At 47.9% G+C, this 17,872-nt stretch overlaps 1 protein-coding gene across 1 annotated transcript in view; it reads right to left on the bottom strand.

The window, feature by feature from the left end:
- Positions 1-17,866, bottom strand: part of LOC136629112 (zinc finger protein 250-like) — a 74,955-nt gene extending 57,089 nt beyond the window's left edge. The window contains exons 1-2 of the mRNA XM_066605245.1: positions 17,198-17,866; positions 12,509-13,277 (exon numbers count right to left, since the gene is read on the bottom strand). Coding sequence (XP_066461342.1) covers positions 12,509-12,548 — 40 coding nt within the window. The 5' untranslated portion in view covers positions 12,549-13,277; positions 17,198-17,866. The remainder of the gene's footprint in view (positions 1-12,508; positions 13,278-17,197) is intronic.
- Positions 17,867-17,872: the final 6 nt, after the last annotated feature.

A 17,872-nucleotide genomic window follows, 5' to 3' on the forward strand; every position in this document is an offset into this window, starting at 1 on the left:
GACCTAATACTAACTCTATCAAACCCAAAAGCCTCACTTCCTCATGTGGTGTCCACTCTCCAACATTTCAGTGCTGTCTCCTATTATAAAGAAAACTCCACTAAATCGCAAATGATGGGCATTAACCTACCCAAAACAGAGGAGAAATCCCTAAGAGCTTCATTTCCCTTCCAGTGGTGTACTTCCTCGCTGCCCTACTTGGGTATACTACTAACTCCCTCAGTTGATAACCTCCTTTCAACAAACTTCCCCCCCGCTTAAAACGCTGTTACAAAAAGAATTGGACCACCTGGCAAAATGTGAGCCTAGCTGGATGGGCAGAGGGATACTATATAAAATGCTTATCCTCCCACGCATTTTGTACCTTCTTAGGACCATTGCTGTGCCCATTCCGAACTCTGTATTTCTAACATTTCAACAACAAATGAATGGATTCATATGGGGAGGAGCGAAACCTAGAGTGGCACTCTCTATTCTAAATAGACCCTTAAAATTCGGAGGCATGGGTCTCCCCAACCTCCGAAACTATCACAATGCTTTCCTGATCGACCAGAGTAGACACTGGCTCAATACGGAAATGAACAAAAGGTGGACCTCCATCGAATCAAATCTGTCAGGCATAACCAACTGGAAAGCATATCTACTTCCAAATTGAATACGCCCTCAGGAAACCTCGCAACGCCCTCTTTTTTTTTGTCCACGATTGTTTTTGTGGGAAGATTATAATAGCTAATCACTAACAAATAATTTTGAAACATAATAGCTGATCACTAACTAATACGTACGTGAGGGAGGTGATTTGACCTTCGCACAACATTCTTGTTCTCCATAACCACTTGCCAGAAACTGATTCCTGGTAAAACTATTGGCCCCTGAGGAGCCCCTGTGTGGTTGGGGGTGAAACGCGTAGGGCACTTATTAAACACTTCTTGCGGTCAAAATATATCATACAAATCGACCGCCACTGGTGTGTTTGTGGCCGGGAGGGCCTGTGAATTATTCAGAATTGCCACTCTACCTGAGGGCACGCATATAATATACGCACTATATTAGCTTGCTAGTAATTGGACACATTAGTTGTCCGAAATCTTCGATTGAGGAATTGAGATCTCTAAGTGAGACAGAATCCACTACATATATGTGTATGTTTGTTTGTCTATTTCATACTTTTTAAGTGAATAAATAAAAGTTAAATTTTAATTTTAAGCTTATTAGTCTGCTGGTCCAAAAGAGTCAGTGGAGACAAACATAACAACCAAAATCCCACTCCCCCTGCTCACTCTAAAGTTCCTAATAACGGACCTCTCCTTAAATAACTGGCCACATAAAGAAACAATGAACGTCTCAGACTTGTATCAGGGGTACGCCTTGCTCCCCTTTCCCCAGCTACAAGAAAAATATGCAGTTCCATCTTCGGAACACTACAATTACCTACGTATCTGCAATCTCTTGAGAACTAATAAGCTCACCTCCTCAACGCTTCCTAATCCGCTAAACGACCTATTAAACGCAAATATATTACCACAGAAAAAAACTCTCTACACCCATCTACATCTGCCTGTCTGGAACACAATCCTTTAAGAAAACGGTCAATTTCCTAAATTGGGAAAAAGACTTGAACAAAAAATTCTCACAGGAGATATGGTGTGAGGCCCTGAAATGGGCTCATAAATCCTCCTCATGTGCCTCTCATTCGGAACAGTACCAGAAACTTCTGACCAGATGGTACTGCTCTCCACTGAGGTTGTCGCAAATGAAAAAGGAGATCTCTCCTCTCTGTTGGAGAGGGTGTGGAGGAATTGGACCATTACTTCATATATTCTGGTCATGCCCTTACATACTCCACTTTTGGGATAAAGTTTTAAAATGCATCTCTAACTTAGCCCCCTCTTCGAAGAAACTCGTTCCCGAACTAGCCCTGCTCCTACTGGGCATAGGAAACATACCCAGGAGTCACAGAGTAGTGGTGTGTCATATACTCCACACCTCGCGAACACTGATAGCAAAAAATTGGAGATCCAAGAATATTCCCTCCATAGAGGAAATGCAAAACAGTGTCTCACTAAATTGTGTTCACGAGAAGCTGATTGCTCTCCAAAAGGATACTTTAGCTCAGTTCCGAAAAGATTGGACAGCTTGGATCCAGAAAACAAAAATGCCGACAGGGTTTGACTAAGCTGCCCACATGCTCTTTACTCTCCCATATCCCCCTCCTTCTTCCCCTCCCCCCTTCCCCCCCTCCTTGTTGTAGCTCATCCCTCCCAAACTCACTAGCCCCAAGGCCCAACCTCAGAGTAAATCCAAAACCAAATAAGACCTCACCTCTTTCCAAATGAGATTCCACCAATATAACACACATGGAAACCGTTAAACTCAATCCGTTTATTTCTATGTTTGTTGACAGACAGCTAAAATTAACATGTTTAAGGTACCTTAAAGTTTGCTTACTTTCCTTCAGATTTCCCCATTTACCCCCTCTCTTCTTCCCTCCATCTTCCCTATCCCCCCCCCTCCCTTATGAAAAATGTAACATACATTGTTTAAAACAAACGTTGCATACTTGAAAAATTCTTTGCTGTATAAGCTGTATGTATCGAAAATTCCAATAAAAACTCATTGTTTAAAAAAAAAACGCTTACTGTTGCCCTCATCCCCTCTCGGCTCGATTATTGCAACTCGTTGCTGATCGGCCTCCCCTGCACCAGACTCTACCCTCTCCAATCCATCCTGAATGCGGCAGCCAGGCTCATCTTCCTGTCCAGCCGCTACACGGACGCCTCTGCCCTGTGTTGGTCACTGTACTGGCTGCCCGTTAAATACAGAATTTAATTTAAACTCACTACCTTCATCCACAAAGCCCTCCATAGCGCAGCGTCCCCCTGTATTGCCTCCCTCATCTCAATCCATCAACCAGCCCGGGCTTTACGCTCTGCTAACGAAACCAGACTGAGCGCCCCTTTAATTCAAACTTCTCATTTCCGCCTCCAAGACTTCTTCAGAGCAGCACCGGTCCTCTGGAATGCACTACCAAAGGCTACCCGAGCAATCCAGGACTCGCAGAAGTTCAGGCGTGCTCTAAAAACGCACCTCTTCAGGGAGGCATACCACATTCCCTAAACAAACCCCTCTGTACTCCGCCTGATAACATGCTCCCTGACCTACTGACTGTGATCCCTGCTAGCCATCATAAACCGCTCCTGCAGTCATACCGATTCTGCCGTCACACGGCTAAATGTCTGACCATTGTCTATGTGTATAACATCGCTCACTCTCCACCTCACCATACCGTGCACATCTCCAGCCCCTTTACCTTCTGTATCACCCCACTATTCGTAGTATGCAAGCTCATTGGAGCAGGACCCTCAGCCTTACTGTTTCCATCAACTGATTACTATGTAACCGTGGTTCTGTAATTTTTTTTTTTTTTAATTTGTTTTGTTTATTGAAAGATTTGCAGAGTACAGAGTCAAAGAACAGCTTTGTTAGGTACATGTTAATAGGTACATGGTTATTAACCTGTTCCCGCTGCAGGGCGTAAGTTTACGTCCTGGGAGCCTGGTACTTCCCGCAACAGGACGTAAACTTACGTCCTGGAGATAGCGCGGGATCATATGTGATCCCGCGCTATCTCGCAGCAGGAGCCGGCTGTCACAGCCGGCGTCCCGCTGCAACAGCGGGGAGGCATCAGAGATGTGCCCCCCGCTGTTAACCCCTTCCCTGCCGCGATCTAAGTAGATCGCGGCAGGGAAAGAGTTCACAGAGGGAGCGGACTCCTTCTGTGTCTCCGGCCGGAACTCGCGATGTCATCACAAGAGCCCGGCCTGTCACCATGGCAACAGGACGCCAGACACTGGCGTCCTGTATTGCCTATGCCTATGATCGCTGTATAAGCGATAAGGCATGGCAGAGCAGTAGCTCTGCCATGCCTTATGACAGTGATCATCAGGGCAGTGGTCAAAGTCCCTCAGAGGGACACAAGTTGTGTAAAAAAAACAAAGATTAAAAAATGAATTTAAAAAAATGTAAAAAAAGAGTAAAAAAGCATAAAAAAGGAAAAAAAAATAATAAAACCCCACATATTTGGTATTGTCGCATCCATAACGACGCATACAATAAGTTGCACATGCTTTTGACTGTGCACGGAAAAAAACGCTAAAAAAAAACGCTAAAAAACTGAGGCAAAATGCTAATTTTTAGCATTTTGCCTCACTAAAAACGCAATAAAAGTGATCAAAAAAGCCGTATGTACCCCAAAATGATACCAGTAAAAACTGCAGCTCGTCTCGCAAAAAATAAGCCCTCATAGAGCTCTGTACATCAAAAAATAAAAAAGTTACAGGACTTTGAATGCAGCAATTTAGAATATAAAAGAGATTTCCAAAAAAAGGGGTTTTTAGTGCAGAAAAGTGGGAAAACCTAAAAAAAATGTAAGAATTTTGGTATCGTAACTGTACTGGCCTGCAGAAAAAATGGAATGTCTCATTTATGCTGCATTATTAACGCTGTAAAAAAAAAAAAAATCTATGGCAGAATTGATGCGTTTTCTCTCCCTGTTATCATAAAAAAAAAAAAAAAAGTTTTACAATATAGTCAATGTACCCAAAAGTGGCACCGATAAAAACTACAGTTCGCCACACAAAAAGCAAGCCCTCATACGGCCGCGTCAATAGAAAAATAAAAAAAGTTATGACTTGATAAACGTAGAAGAAAATCCGCCAAAAATTGTTGCGTCCTAGGCCATGTCATGAAGGGGTTAAACTGTGTACGATTGAATACAATAGTTGCTACCGTACACCTTGAATAGGTTGTTTGAGCAATTATTACTGTAAACTTTCAACTTTTTAACTTTTACAACAAAAAAATAAATAAATAAATAAAAATAAACGAGAGAACAAATAAAACCGTTCTGTTCTGTCTAAGGGCTCCCACCCACTAGCGTTTTTTTTCACTGCGAAATTCGCACGTTTTTTTTTCTACAGGGGGTCTATGGGACTTGTAAAGCTAAAATCGCGATCGCGCAAAATCGCGATTTACCGCGAAATCGCGATTTTGCGCAATCGCGATTTTAGCTTTACAACTCCCATAGCCCAAAGACCCCTGCAGAAAAAAAAAAACGCTGCGAATTTCGCAGTAAAAAAACGCTAGTGGGTGGGAGCCCTAATACTGAGAAAGAGAGAGAAATATTACAAGTCTTGAAGCGCTTGTTGGTAAAAGAAGGAGGGGGAAGGAAGTAAGGGGGGAATGGAATTGGGGCTCAGGGTTTATTCCGTAGACAAGGTGGAATGAGAGTCCAACCAGGCACCCCATACTTTTTGAAATTTGCTCGGCCAGCCTCTGTTCTGAAAAATAATTTTTTCATAGGAGACTACGGTATTTACTATTTGAATCCAGTGCAGAGTTGAGGGAGGTTCTGCAGCCATCCATTTCATGGCTATCACCTTACGTGCTAAAAAATAGCACTTTCTCGAGAAATGTAGGAGTGTAGTATGGCCACTCCTCCTCCTCCTCCAGTAATCCAAACACCACCATCTTGGGGTCCAGATTAACAGTAAATGGGGGAGGTAGTAGTGAATTTATGAGGTCAATAGTTTTGGACCAGTATTCATTGACAGGAGGGCATTCCCACATCAGGTGCCAAAAGTTGGCCTCTGGCTGGCGGCATCTATGGCAGGAGTTTGAGGATATATTGCCCATTTTTTGAAGACGGCTGGGGGTGAGATATGCCTGATGTATTATGTATAACTGAATCAGTTTGTTATTTATGGCAGGGCAGACCGATAGGTGGGATTTAGAGATATCTTGCCAGTCTTCAGGTGTGAGAGATGGAATGGTTTGTTTCCACCTGTCATATCCCGAAAGGGGGTTGTGATCTATTTTGGCCGAGGGAAGATGTGTGTAGAGAGCCGAGATTAGCCCTTTGGGTCCTTGTGATTTAAGGATGCCAATTGTAGGAAATCTGGATATTCGGGTTGAAGTGCGTGGAAATTGGGAATTCAGCGCATGTCTCAGCTGGAAAAATCTGAATAATTGGAGATGTGGGGATTGTAGCCTGTCACGTAGTTGAGTGAATGTGGGGAGTATCTCATCTGTATATATATCATCCAGTGTATTTTTTTCCCAGAGACACCCAATACTGTGGGTCTGGGACCGATTGTAGTGCAGCGAAACCAGGATTGTTCCATAGGGGAAGATCAGGTATTACGTTTTGGTATCTTTGAAGGGTTTTAACTTCTCTCCACACACCAAGGGCTAGTTTGTGAAGCGGGATTACGTCGGAGGAATTTGTGCATTCTGGAAACTCTAGGTAATTTAGTAAATTACTTCCTTTTACTTGTTTCGCAAGCTGTTTGTCTGCTATGGGCATTTCTTTGTCCAGGACCCAGGCTCGAATATTTCTCAGTTGCCCTGCTAAGTAATAAAGCCGGAGTTCCGGGAGGGCCATTCCGGCTTGTTCTTTAGGTCTTTGTAGTATTGATAAGCTTAGTTTAGAGCGGGAAGAGTTCCATATAAATGAGGTTATGAGGGAGTTTAGGGACTGAAAAAAGCGCTTAGGCACGCTTACTGGCATGTGTTGTAATATGTATAAGCATTTTGGTTGGATGACCATTTTAACAAGATTTATCCGCCCTGCCACAGAGAGCGGCAGCTTGGACCACCTCTTGAGCTTATGTTTTATATCCTCCAGTAATGGGCTGACATTATCTGCTATTGCTCTGCCATGGTCGCAGGACATAATCATCCCCAAATATTTAAATATTGAAACCGCTTTTAGTCCATATCTAGCAACACACGGATCATTTTTTGGGTGGAGGTCTGTATATAGGATTGTGGATTTGGACCAATTGACGTGCAGTCCTGAAAATTGAGAAAATCTGTCTATATGGATCATAGATTGGGAGAAGGAGTTTATTGGGTCTGATAAGAAAAGAATTGTGTCATCTGCGTATAATCCTAATTTACTCTCAAGGTCTGCCCATCTGATTTCGGTTACGTTGGGGGTGTTTCTCAGACGGATTGCCAGTGCTTCAAGAGCGATGGCGAATAGGGCTGGGGACAAAGGGCATCCCTGTCGGGTGCCCCTTGCCAGTTGAAACTCCGCTGATGGGATGCCATTTACGATCACGTTTGCGTTCGGGGATTTATATATTGTTTTAACCCATTGCCGAAATTGAGGACCAAATCCGAAACGGATCAAACAGGTCTCTAGAAAGACCCACTCCAAAGAGTCAAAAGCTTTTGTCATGTCTAGCGAGACCAGGGCCCAGGGCATGTTGTATTGTTTTCCCAATTGAATGGCTGTTTGGACTCTATGAATATTTATTGTTGTGGATTTCCCCGGCATAAAACCTGTCTGGTCGGGATGTATTATGGATAAGATTACCTGATTTAGTCTGGTGGCCAGGATTTTAGTTAAAATCTTATAGTCTGCGTTCAGCAGTGAAATGGGGCGGTATGAGTCGCATTCTATAGGGTTTTTCCCAGGTTTCAATATCACTACTATGGAGGCTTTGTAAAATGAGGGTGGGAGTGTTTTATCTATTTGGGCCTGGCATAGTGTCTCTAGTAGTTGCGGGGCTAGTTGTTCGCTATATTTACGATATGCCTCTATTGGGAAGCCGTCCGGGCCAGGAGATTTGTTAAGAGCCATATCTTGAATTGTTTGCTGGATCTCTTCCAGAGCGATTGGAGCTTCCAGGAGCTCGACCTGCTCTGTAGAAAGAGTTGGGAAGGTCAAGTCATTTAGATAGTTTAGAGTATCTGCCACAGTTTTTTGGGAGGAAGAACTGTACAATTTGGTGTAGAATTCCTTGAAGCAGTTTGTAATAGCTGGGGCATCAGTCAGCTCCGCTTCACATTGGTTTTTAATCTTAAGGACTGTATTGGCTTGATTTTCCCGTCTAATCAAATTGGCGAGTAGGTGGCTGGATTGATTTCCCAGTTCAAAATAATATTGCTTGGTGAAGAATAATTTGCGTTTGGCCTTGGCATGAATTTGGTGTTTATAGAGTCGGGAGAGGCTAAGCCAGGCTATTTTGTTAGCATCTGTGGGATTAGATATGTATAGTTTTTCGGCTTCCATGGTTTGGGTTTCTAGTTCTTTGTCGGTCTGGGATGTTGACTTTTTAATATGTGTAATAGCGGATTTGAGGAATCCTCTAATGTAGGCCTTGAGAGTGTCCCATTTTAGGGCGGGGTGGGTGTTGTTGTTATGAGTGTCTAGGAATAGGGATATATGGAAGGGAGTTTGGTCATCTGTCCCCATAAGCTTGAGCCAGAATGGGTGCAGTTTCCATACAGGTATTATCTCGTGCCGAGGGAACTTTATGGTTAACAGTGTGGGGCTGTGGTCAGATATGCCTCTCGGACAGTGCGTTATATTGGAGAGGAAGACCGCCAGCTCCGTCGAACTGAATATATAATCTATTCTTGCCAAGGCATTATGTCCTGGGGAGTGACAGGTGAATTCTAAAGTTTCGGGGTGATATAATCGCCAGAGATCAACCCAGCCCACACCCTCAACTAATTGCCTCAAGGGGGAGTTTGAAGTGGAGGTAGTGTTAGGGGGTGTATGGAATCTGTCCTTGGTTGGGTCCATTACTAAGTTAAAATCCCCTAGGCAAATCACCGCCGCCGAAGGGTATTGGTGCGCAAATGCTATGGCCATTTGTAGAAGATAGAGGTTGTTGTGTGGTGGGTTATAGATAGACAGAATGACATAGGGTTTGGAATCAATTTCCCCGTGTATGAATACGAATCTTCCTTCGGGGTCTCTGTGGATGTTAATGGGGTTCCATCTCAAAGACTTGTGGATAAGCAAAGAGACGCCTCTACAGGAGGAGGTGTGGAAGGAGTGGGCCATCCATTGGATCCATGGTTTTCTCAGGGTGTCGGCCTTGTCTTTAATTAGGTGGGTCTCCTGCAAACTTATAATGTGTGGATTAATTTGTTTAATATATGAGAAGACTGCTCTTCGCTTGAGAGCGGTGCCTAAGCCCCGCACATTCCAACTAAGGCATGTTAGAGACATTGGTATTTACGTAAGCATGGAATTTACCCATTTTATCTATATCTATCGAGTATAGGAAAGGGGAAAATATTGACGAGTATTGAAAAGTGGGTTGTGTCAGCGCAGACTTGTTAAGAATATTGATAAAGAACAGATTAAAACATCTTAAACAATTAACCTTTGACATCTTGCTTAAATTTTCGCGTAGGTGTCAATAGAAAAACGGAGTAGAAAGAGAGAAATAGATGAAAAAAGAAAAAATATAAAAACAATTTAGCTACAATCTATCTAGAAGTAGCAGATGTTAGTAGGAGGGGATATCCCGGTGGCCTATAGAGGGCTCAGTCCGACCGCTAGGCCTTGACTGTGATTTGAGTGCCGCAGCCGTTCAGTTCGCCATCTATAAGTCAGAGGGGTATTGGCAATGCAAATTATGACTGGGTTTAGAGTCCCGTCATAGCTGTAACAGGATCAAACGTCTCTCGGTGACTCTAGATGCATATCAAGCCACTCGAGGGCCTCAGCGGGAGACTGCAGAAAGACCGCCTTTCCTTGTGCCACGATGCGCAAACGGGCTGGGTATGCCATTGAGTAGAGGATATTTCTTTCTTTAAACTTCCTCTTAACTTCCATGAAGGTGGCTCTTTGTTTTTGTAATTCGGTAAATTGTGTTGTTATATTTGAGTGGGCCCTTTAGTCTGGCTTGACGTAATGCGGCGTCTGCAGTTCAAGATCCTTGCTAGGAATGGGCGCGGGGGGGGGGGGGGGGGGGGCTCCCGGTTGTGGCGGTTTTGCTGGGACCCGGTGGGCTCTTTCCACTGTGAAGTGAGCGGAGAAGGTATCGTCGCCAAATAGAGATTTCAGCCAGGTCCCGGCAAATATTTCTGGGCGGGAGCCTTCCGATTTTTACGGCAGGCCTATTATGCGCAGATTGTTACGGCGTGACCGATTTTCCAGATCATTTGTTTTGGATTGACAAGTTTCTGTTATTCTTATGGCTTTTTTTTACTGTCGCAGAAAGCGGGCGTAGGGAGTCTTCTGCGTTGGAGATGAGGTCTTCCATCTCCTGCATTCTGCCTTCCATATTCTGTAGGTCTTGTCTTAGCAAGGGAACGTCAGACTTTATCTCTTCTATTTTGTTGGTGAGAGAGGATTTGCAGGTGTTAATTGCTTCTAGAAGCTGTCGCATGGTTGGTTCCGGGGGTTGCCCCTTGTCGTCTTCTAGTTCTCTCATCTGGGTAGGTCGCGACGTTCGCGGGGTATGATCAGAGTTTTCGGTGCGGGCGAATTCTTTTAGTTTCTCTGCTGCAGAGCCGCTTTTGGCACGTGTACTCATGATAGATGGCGTTAGATTAGTATAGTACTTTATAGAGAGAAGGGGTTTTTCTTCGTCTTTTCCCCCTGCAGCAGCCTGGTGTAAGCAGCTTCAGGCACTGTTACTTGCAGGAGATGTTGGATGGCAGTTCTAAAGATTTGATGCCACTCTCGCAGGATTTAGATGCTATAGACTGTAAAGTCTTTGTAGTTATGCAGTTACAATAATTGTTAGGGGGTAAGGGTCCAGTAGATTGGATCACAATTATACAGGAATTATCCAGATCTTAAGCTGGTCGCGGTGGCAAGAGTGGGAAGTGGCAGTAGCCTCGTGTGGCGATGGTGCCTGCTAATGGCTATAGATTTCTGTCTTGGCGCTCCAACGTCGTAATTCAGAGTGTGCAAAGAAATTAATATTTTCTGTGGAACTAAGGGCCTGTCCAGCAGATGGATCACTGTCCGTGTGGGAGTTATTTCTTGGGGCAGTCTCCCGTTCTCTCTCCCGGGCGCCGCTATCTAGCGGTGTGGGCAGCGAGGGGTGCTTTCCAGGGGTGGTAAGGAGGATTTTACTATGGGCTGTTTGCCCAGGTTTATAGTTCCATGAACTAGCTTCGCGGGGCAAATGTGTTGTCCCCCTGCCCCCACTAGTTACTCACAGTTCGTTGCCGGCTCCGCAGGGCCGGGTCCGAGAGGAGGAATTTTTCAGTTCCAGCGCTCCAGGGGGACGCCGAGTGTCTCCGTCCGTCTGGCTCCAGTAGATCAGCCCGGATGCGGGCCACAGGCAAGGCGGCCGGGCCAGCCGCGGCTCCGATCCCCCCGCCTCAGAGAGGGGTCTCCCGCTCTCCTCTTCTCCCAAGCCGCGGTCAGCGCTTCGCAGGGTGTCCGGCGCCACCGGCGAGCGGCAGCAGGATGTCGTGCAGTGGCGGGGCGGGTGGGCGGTGCACAGTATCCCGCTGGTTCTCACAGCAGACCGTCGGCTTCAGAAGCCTGGAGATGGACCGCGCCTCCCGACCGGTGGAGGATCGGATGTTCGGCTGCAGAGGACGGTTCCCAGGTGAGCAGGAGGGTTAACAGGTCGCGGCTCCGGTCGGGACCCTGCGGGAGGTATTCCTTGCGGAGATAGGTGCTGGGGGCTCGCAGCTTTCGAGGTCAGGTCCGGGTCGGCTGCCACGGGGCGCCGCAGGCAAGCGGCGGCCGAGGGTTTTGCGGTGGCAGAGTGTGGGGTGCCGCAGGCAAGCGGCGGCTGGAGGTCTTGAGACGACCGGAGCGGCAGGCGGACCGCAACCCCCGCTCAGGTCCTGCAGCGGTGGCACGACTCCAGTGGCGAGGATTTGGAGGGTCCCTCTCCGTTCGGGCCACAACCGAGCACGGGTCGCCGCCCGGCAGAAGATGCGGACCAGCAAGCCACAGGTCTCAAAAGGGGGATTTTTGCCGGGTAAGGGAGGACGGGGCACGCAGACCTCGGTTCAGCCTGCAGGCAGGTGGGTCAGACGAGTTGGTGCCAGATGGAGAGCGGGAGGGGAGCAGGGTGTTGGCGCCGCTTCTCCCCTGCCTCGGCCCGCGGTCCCTCTGTGGGTGTCAGGAGGCTGTTATTGGTCCCAGCTGCGGTTCAGTTCTTTCCTCAGGATCTAAAGGTCCTTTAGTGGTGTTATGGGCATCAGGAGTCAGGTAAGGCCAGGATTTTATACGGATTCTAGACTTTCCACTGGGGAGCTCTCCTCACATGCGACTCTCCATGTTGGTCGCTGGCCACGCCCCCGTGGTTCTGTAATTTTTGTATTGTCTTTCTGTATTCGCCCTGTCTATGTAAGCGCTGCGGAATATGTTGGCGCTATATAAATAAAGATTATTATTACATATATATATATATATATATATATATATATATATATATATATATATATATATATATATATATATTACACATACACATATACATACACACACCCGCACATACAAATGTGCACACATGAAAAAGGCACAGACATAGCAAGACTAAGTTGCACTTAAAACAATACCAGAGAAGATGAGCAAAGAAGTAAATACTTAAATGGTCCATTTGTTAAGGAATGTGACACTTTTATGATCTCTAAATTGGAGTCATTTTTCACTGAAGCAAGAATAGTCCGAATAATATCTCTAAAACCTTTTCACAGGTTTGGACAATAAAGGGAGTGAATTTCTTACCGAAAATTCCTTTTTCCCGAGTCATCCTGACGGCAGACATGGAGGTTGCACCTTGACCTCGTAGGGACAGGAAGCAAGAGACTTTAAAAGGCTCCTCCCGTCTCCCATTCACCAGTGTCTTCTAAATTACTTACATGGACATGTCGTGGTTAACCAAGGCAGATATTTATTTGCTCCGAAAAAAATAACATGGTTAGTTTCATTTGAACATAAACAAGAAGAGGGTAGCTTACCCAGACTTAAACACAGGAAATATGCACAAATTTACCGCATGAAGGGAAATGTCCAACATAGGAGCCTCTGGGCTACAGATTCGTGCCCGCATAAACGTTAATATAAACGTGTGAATTTTTGGGAGGGAAATACGTGCCGTCAGGATGACTCGGGAAAAAGGAATTTTCGGTAAGAAATTCACTCCCTTTTCCCGGCGTCATCCTGACGGCAGACATGGAGTATACCAAATTAACTCTTAGGGAGGGACCACTGCTTGCAGGACCTCTCTCCCGAAAGAGAGAGATCGGAGGAGAGGTCCGCATTCGGCCTGTAATGTTTTGCGAATGTGTGCAGGTTGGACCATGTGGCTGCCTTACAGATTTGGTCCGGCGTCGCCATAGCCCTCTCTGCCCAGGAGCAGGATACTGCCCTGGTAGAATGGGCCTTGAGTCCTTCCGGGATAGCGCTGTTGCAGGACGGAGTAGGCCTGCTGGATGGTGGATTTTATCCGGCGGCTAATGGATCTCCTAGAAGCCGCTCTTCCTCTGCCTGGCCCCTGAAATTGAACAAAGGACAGTCAGCCTTCCTAAAAGGATAATGTCTGCTCTGGGTAGCATAGAATGGCCTTCCTTGCATCCAGGCTATGGTAGTCTCTTTCCCTATCATTTTGGGGATTTTGACAGAAGGATGGGAGAATAATTTCTTGCTGTCTGTGGAATTTTGAGGCTACCTTTGGAAGAAAAACGGGGGTCTGTTTTTTTGTATGACCCTATCGTCCTGGCTTAATAGGTAAGACGTCTTACAAGATAGGGCCTGGGGCTCGCTTACGTGCCTTGCTGCTGTGATAGCTACCAGGAACACAGTTTTAAACGTGAGGAACCTAATCGGAATCAGATCAGTAGGTTGAGGGGGTCTTTGCAGAGGCTTTGGAGAACTAGGTTCAGGTCCCATGGGGGGAACTGTACTACGGCTAACTGACCTCATTCTTTCCGCCGCTTTCATGAACCTGCGGATCAGTCTATGATTCGCCAAAGGTTGGTCTAGAATGGCTGAGAGCGCTGCTACCTGTACTTCCAGGGTTCGTGGTCTCAGGTTTTTATCTGGAGGAAGTCCAAATCTCCGCCACCAAAGTGTCAAGATTGGAGACCTCCAGCCCCCTCCAGGAGAAGAATTTTTTCCCCGATCTTATTATAAGTAGCTGAGGTACAGGTTTTTCGGGACTGGCGTAGAGTCGCGATAACTCTGGAGGACAGACCTTGTCTTAGCGTCTGTTCCTCAATATCCACACTGCGAGGTTCAGTCTCTCTAGGTTGGGGCAAAGAACTGGGCCCTGCGCTAGAAGGTCCTTCCTGGATGGAAGGCGGATTGGCTCCGAGATGGCGAGCTTTAGGAGCACCGGAAACCATGCCCTTTTTTCCCCAGTGTTGGGTGATCAGGATCAGCGTGATGTTGCTCTGCTGGACCTTCTGAAGAACTCTCGGGATCAGGTGTATGGGGGAGGGGGAAGGCGTACGCCAGACTGAAATCCCAACTATGGGAAAAAGCGTCTAACCCCTCGGACTTGTCCCTCGGATCTAGGGAAAAATAGCCGGGACATTCTGAATTTTTGCTGCTCGCAAACAGGTCCACCTGTGGACTGCCCCAGGTTTCTGTAATGAGACGAAATTCCTCTTGATTCAGAGACCATTCCCAGGGTCTAGGCCTCTTTGACTTAGAAAGTCGGCTGTCAGGATCTGGGATCCTTTGAGATGGACCGCTGTCAGGACTGTACCGTGGACCCGGCCCATCAGAAAATCGGGGCTGTTAATTTCAGCAGGTGAAAGTTTCTGGTGCCTCCCTGATGGTGAATAAGTGAAACGGCGGTCCCGTTATCCGAGAAGATCCTAACATGCTCCCAGATGGCCCTAAGCTCTCTGGAATTTGAGGTCTAGGCATACAATGTCGGACCCCATTTGCCCTGGAGCAAACGCTGCCCCACTTGCGCTCCCCAGCCAGGCTGGCTTGCGTTGGTGACTACGGAGATGAAGGGCTTTGTCACCCATGGGGACTCCGCCTCTAGGTTGCCAGTTGACCGCCACCAGCGGAGGGACCTTGTGACCGCTGATGACACGGGCATTCTGCGGTCCAGAGAGGTTGTTGCCCCGTCCCAGTTGCCCAGGGTGGCTCTCTGTAGCGTCCTTGAGTGAGCCTGGGCCCAAGGAATAATGCCGATACAGGAGGTCATGAGGCCCAGGAGCCTCGTTGCGTCCCTAATCGTTATTTGTTTCTTCTGGCCGCATTTCTGCGCTGCCAGCCTAAGGTTTTCCTGCCTGGGTGGAGGCAAAGACAAGATCTGAGACACTGAGTCTATCTGTACCCCCAGGAGGTCTTTCGCGTCTCGGGGAGAAGACTAGATTTAGGGAAGTTAACTATCCACCCCAGTCTCTGAAATAGGGAGATGACTCGGCTGGTATCCTCTTTGAGGATCTTCGGCGAGGATGCCATTACCAGCAAATCATCCAGGTATGGGACAATGTTTATGCCTGCCACATGGAGATGCGCCACCATCTCTGCCGCTATTTTAGAGAATATCCTGGGTGCCGTTGAAATTCCGAGGGGTAGGCACTGGAATTCAAAATGGTGTACACGGCTGCCTATCCTGATGGCAAACCGCAGGTACTTGTGATGTTCCGACAGGACTGGGACGTGGTAGTACGCGTCCTTTAGATCGACGGTACTCATAAAGTCCCCTCTTTTGATCAGAGTTACTGCAGACCTGATGGTTAAACCTTTTGTAGGTAATCAACCTGTTCAGGCCCTTCAGATTAAGGATCATCCGAAACGGTCGTTCGGTTTTTTGATCAGAAATAGGGGTAGAACCCCAAGCCCTGTTCTACTGCGGGGACCTGGACTACCGCCCCCATCTGTAGCACCTTAGAAATTTCGTTTCTAAAGATACCCTGCAGGGCGGGGGATCGCGTGGGGGCCAGGAAAGCTCAACAGTCTATCCCCCACCTGGTACTCGCCTACAGGGGAAGGGGTTGTTTTTGTTTTACTCCTGCCTCCTTTGGGGTAGGACCAGCACCCCGTCTTTCCTTTGCCTCGGTATGGCTTGAAGGATGGCTGAGGTTTGTGGGGAAATCCCGTTCTTGCTTGGTCCGGGAAACTGCGGGTCCTGTCGGTAGCTCTTTTTAGGATCTCCTCCAAGTCCGCGCCAAACATGTGCTGGCCATGAAACAGAGATGTTACACGGCCTTCTTTTGGAAGCCGTATCTGCTTTCCATGTTTTCAGCCAGACCGCCTGTTGCTGATCTAAGTAGAGGCATGCATTCCAGTAACACATCTCTAGAGGCCTTCTGTTTAATCTGGTCGTCGAGTTCCCCCAATCAGAGGAACATCGACCTTGCCACAGAAGTCGCTGCGACCTTGGACTTCAGCGTATAGGCCGTTGTTTGCCAGGCCCGTTTCATCAAGGCGTCGACCCTGTCCATCGGGTTTTTAAGATGAGAGGAGTCCTTGAATGGCAGGGCTGTCTTTTTGGCCATTATGGCCACCTGTGCCCGACGCCGCGCGCGGCCGCACCGGCATGCCTGGAGGAGAGAGGCATCTGAGCCTATGGCCCGCCGCTCTCCCCAGCTGAAACCACTGCGCCGAGCTGTGGCAGGGGAAGGAGGGGACCCAAGGACCTCTGGTCCGCCGCTCCGACTGCTGCGGTGGTGAACCCCGGGCGGTCAGACCCGTGGCCCGCCGTGCTCCCGGACCGTGCGTAGATGCTCACGTCTTTCTCCGCAAAGCGGAGTCTCTCTTTATATTCGCGGGACAAATAGAGGTGTTTGTCCGCGCAGCCCACTCATACGTGATTACTTTCTTCAGGGTATCATTAACCGGAAACACTGTGCGGTTCCTTGGTCTGAGCCCGCCGGACACGGCGTCCTGTATGGACCTTGGCTCGACCACATCCTCGACCTTCCTTGTATCCCTGACTGCTTTGATCAGGTCAACCAGGTCCCCAGATGAGAAATAGTACTTTTTATTCTCATCCCTGGCGTCAGGGGGACGGTCAAAGAGTTCGCCATTTGACAAGTCGCCCCGGGATTGCTCAAACTGTGAGCTCGTTAGCGGTATGTGGCTCGCTCTTTTAGCGGCCCTTCCTTCCGCTGAGCTGGGGGGGGGATGGGGGGGGGGGGGAAGACTGGAAATTGATGCCCGGACCTCCTCTCTAACCAGGGATATAATATCTTCCCTGAATGCAGCCTGTTCATCCGTAAGGATCTTGGAGGTACAATCGGGACATAGCGGCTTTTTTATATGCCTCGTCCAGTTTTTTTTTTTTTTTTTTTAAAGACACAGAGCGCCTTTCCTGTGTTTTTTCTTTAGGTCCTGTTTAGACCGAGTGGATTCCCTGTCCTGCAGAATATACATGCATGCACATAAGGGAAAACCCCCACACAATGCTAAATTCCTGAGCATAACATCCCTGCAACAAGTAACACTTACAGTTTGCAGGGCTTCCATCTCTGGTTCCTTTGTAGTCATGATGCAGAAACGCAGACAGAACCAGGTAGACAGATAAATCCTTCTCTGAAGGTGTGCTGTCAGTGGAAGCTTGTCGGGGGGGTCTCCATTTTCAAATCTCCCGCTGTTCCGGGTCAGCTGACAGCGTCTGACATCACCGCGTCACGCCGCGTCATTGGCCCCGACCCCCCGACGCCGCGCACGGCCGTGCCGGCATGCCTGGAGGAGAGAGGCATCTGAGCCAGTGGCCCGCCGCTCTCCCCGGCTGAAAAACAACTCCGAGCTGGAGGAGGAAGGAGGGGACTCAAGGACCTCTGGTCCGCCGCTCCGACCGTTGCGGTGGTGAACCCCGGGCGGTCAGACCTGTGGCCCGCCGTGCTCCCGGACCGCGCTGACTCTCCGGAGGGGAGATGAGAAGGGAAGCAGCCCTGTGGACCGTCAATCCCTCCAGTGAGCCTGCTTGGAAAAGGGTGAGGGGGGAAAACAGCCCTATGGACCGTTCCCCCAGCTGTCATCCTGCAGCTCCCTGGAGGGAGCTCCTCTTGCATGTCCCTGTAGGGACAGGAAGCACTGGTGAATGGGAGACGGGAGGAGCCTTTTAAAGTCTCTTGCTTCCTGTCCCTACGAGGTCAAGGTGCAACCTCCATGTCTGCCGTC

Source organism: Eleutherodactylus coqui, chromosome 5 (genome assembly GCF_035609145.1).
Source record: "Eleutherodactylus coqui strain aEleCoq1 chromosome 5, aEleCoq1.hap1, whole genome shotgun sequence".
Lineage (NCBI taxonomy): Eukaryota > Metazoa > Chordata > Amphibia > Anura > Eleutherodactylidae > Eleutherodactylus > Eleutherodactylus coqui.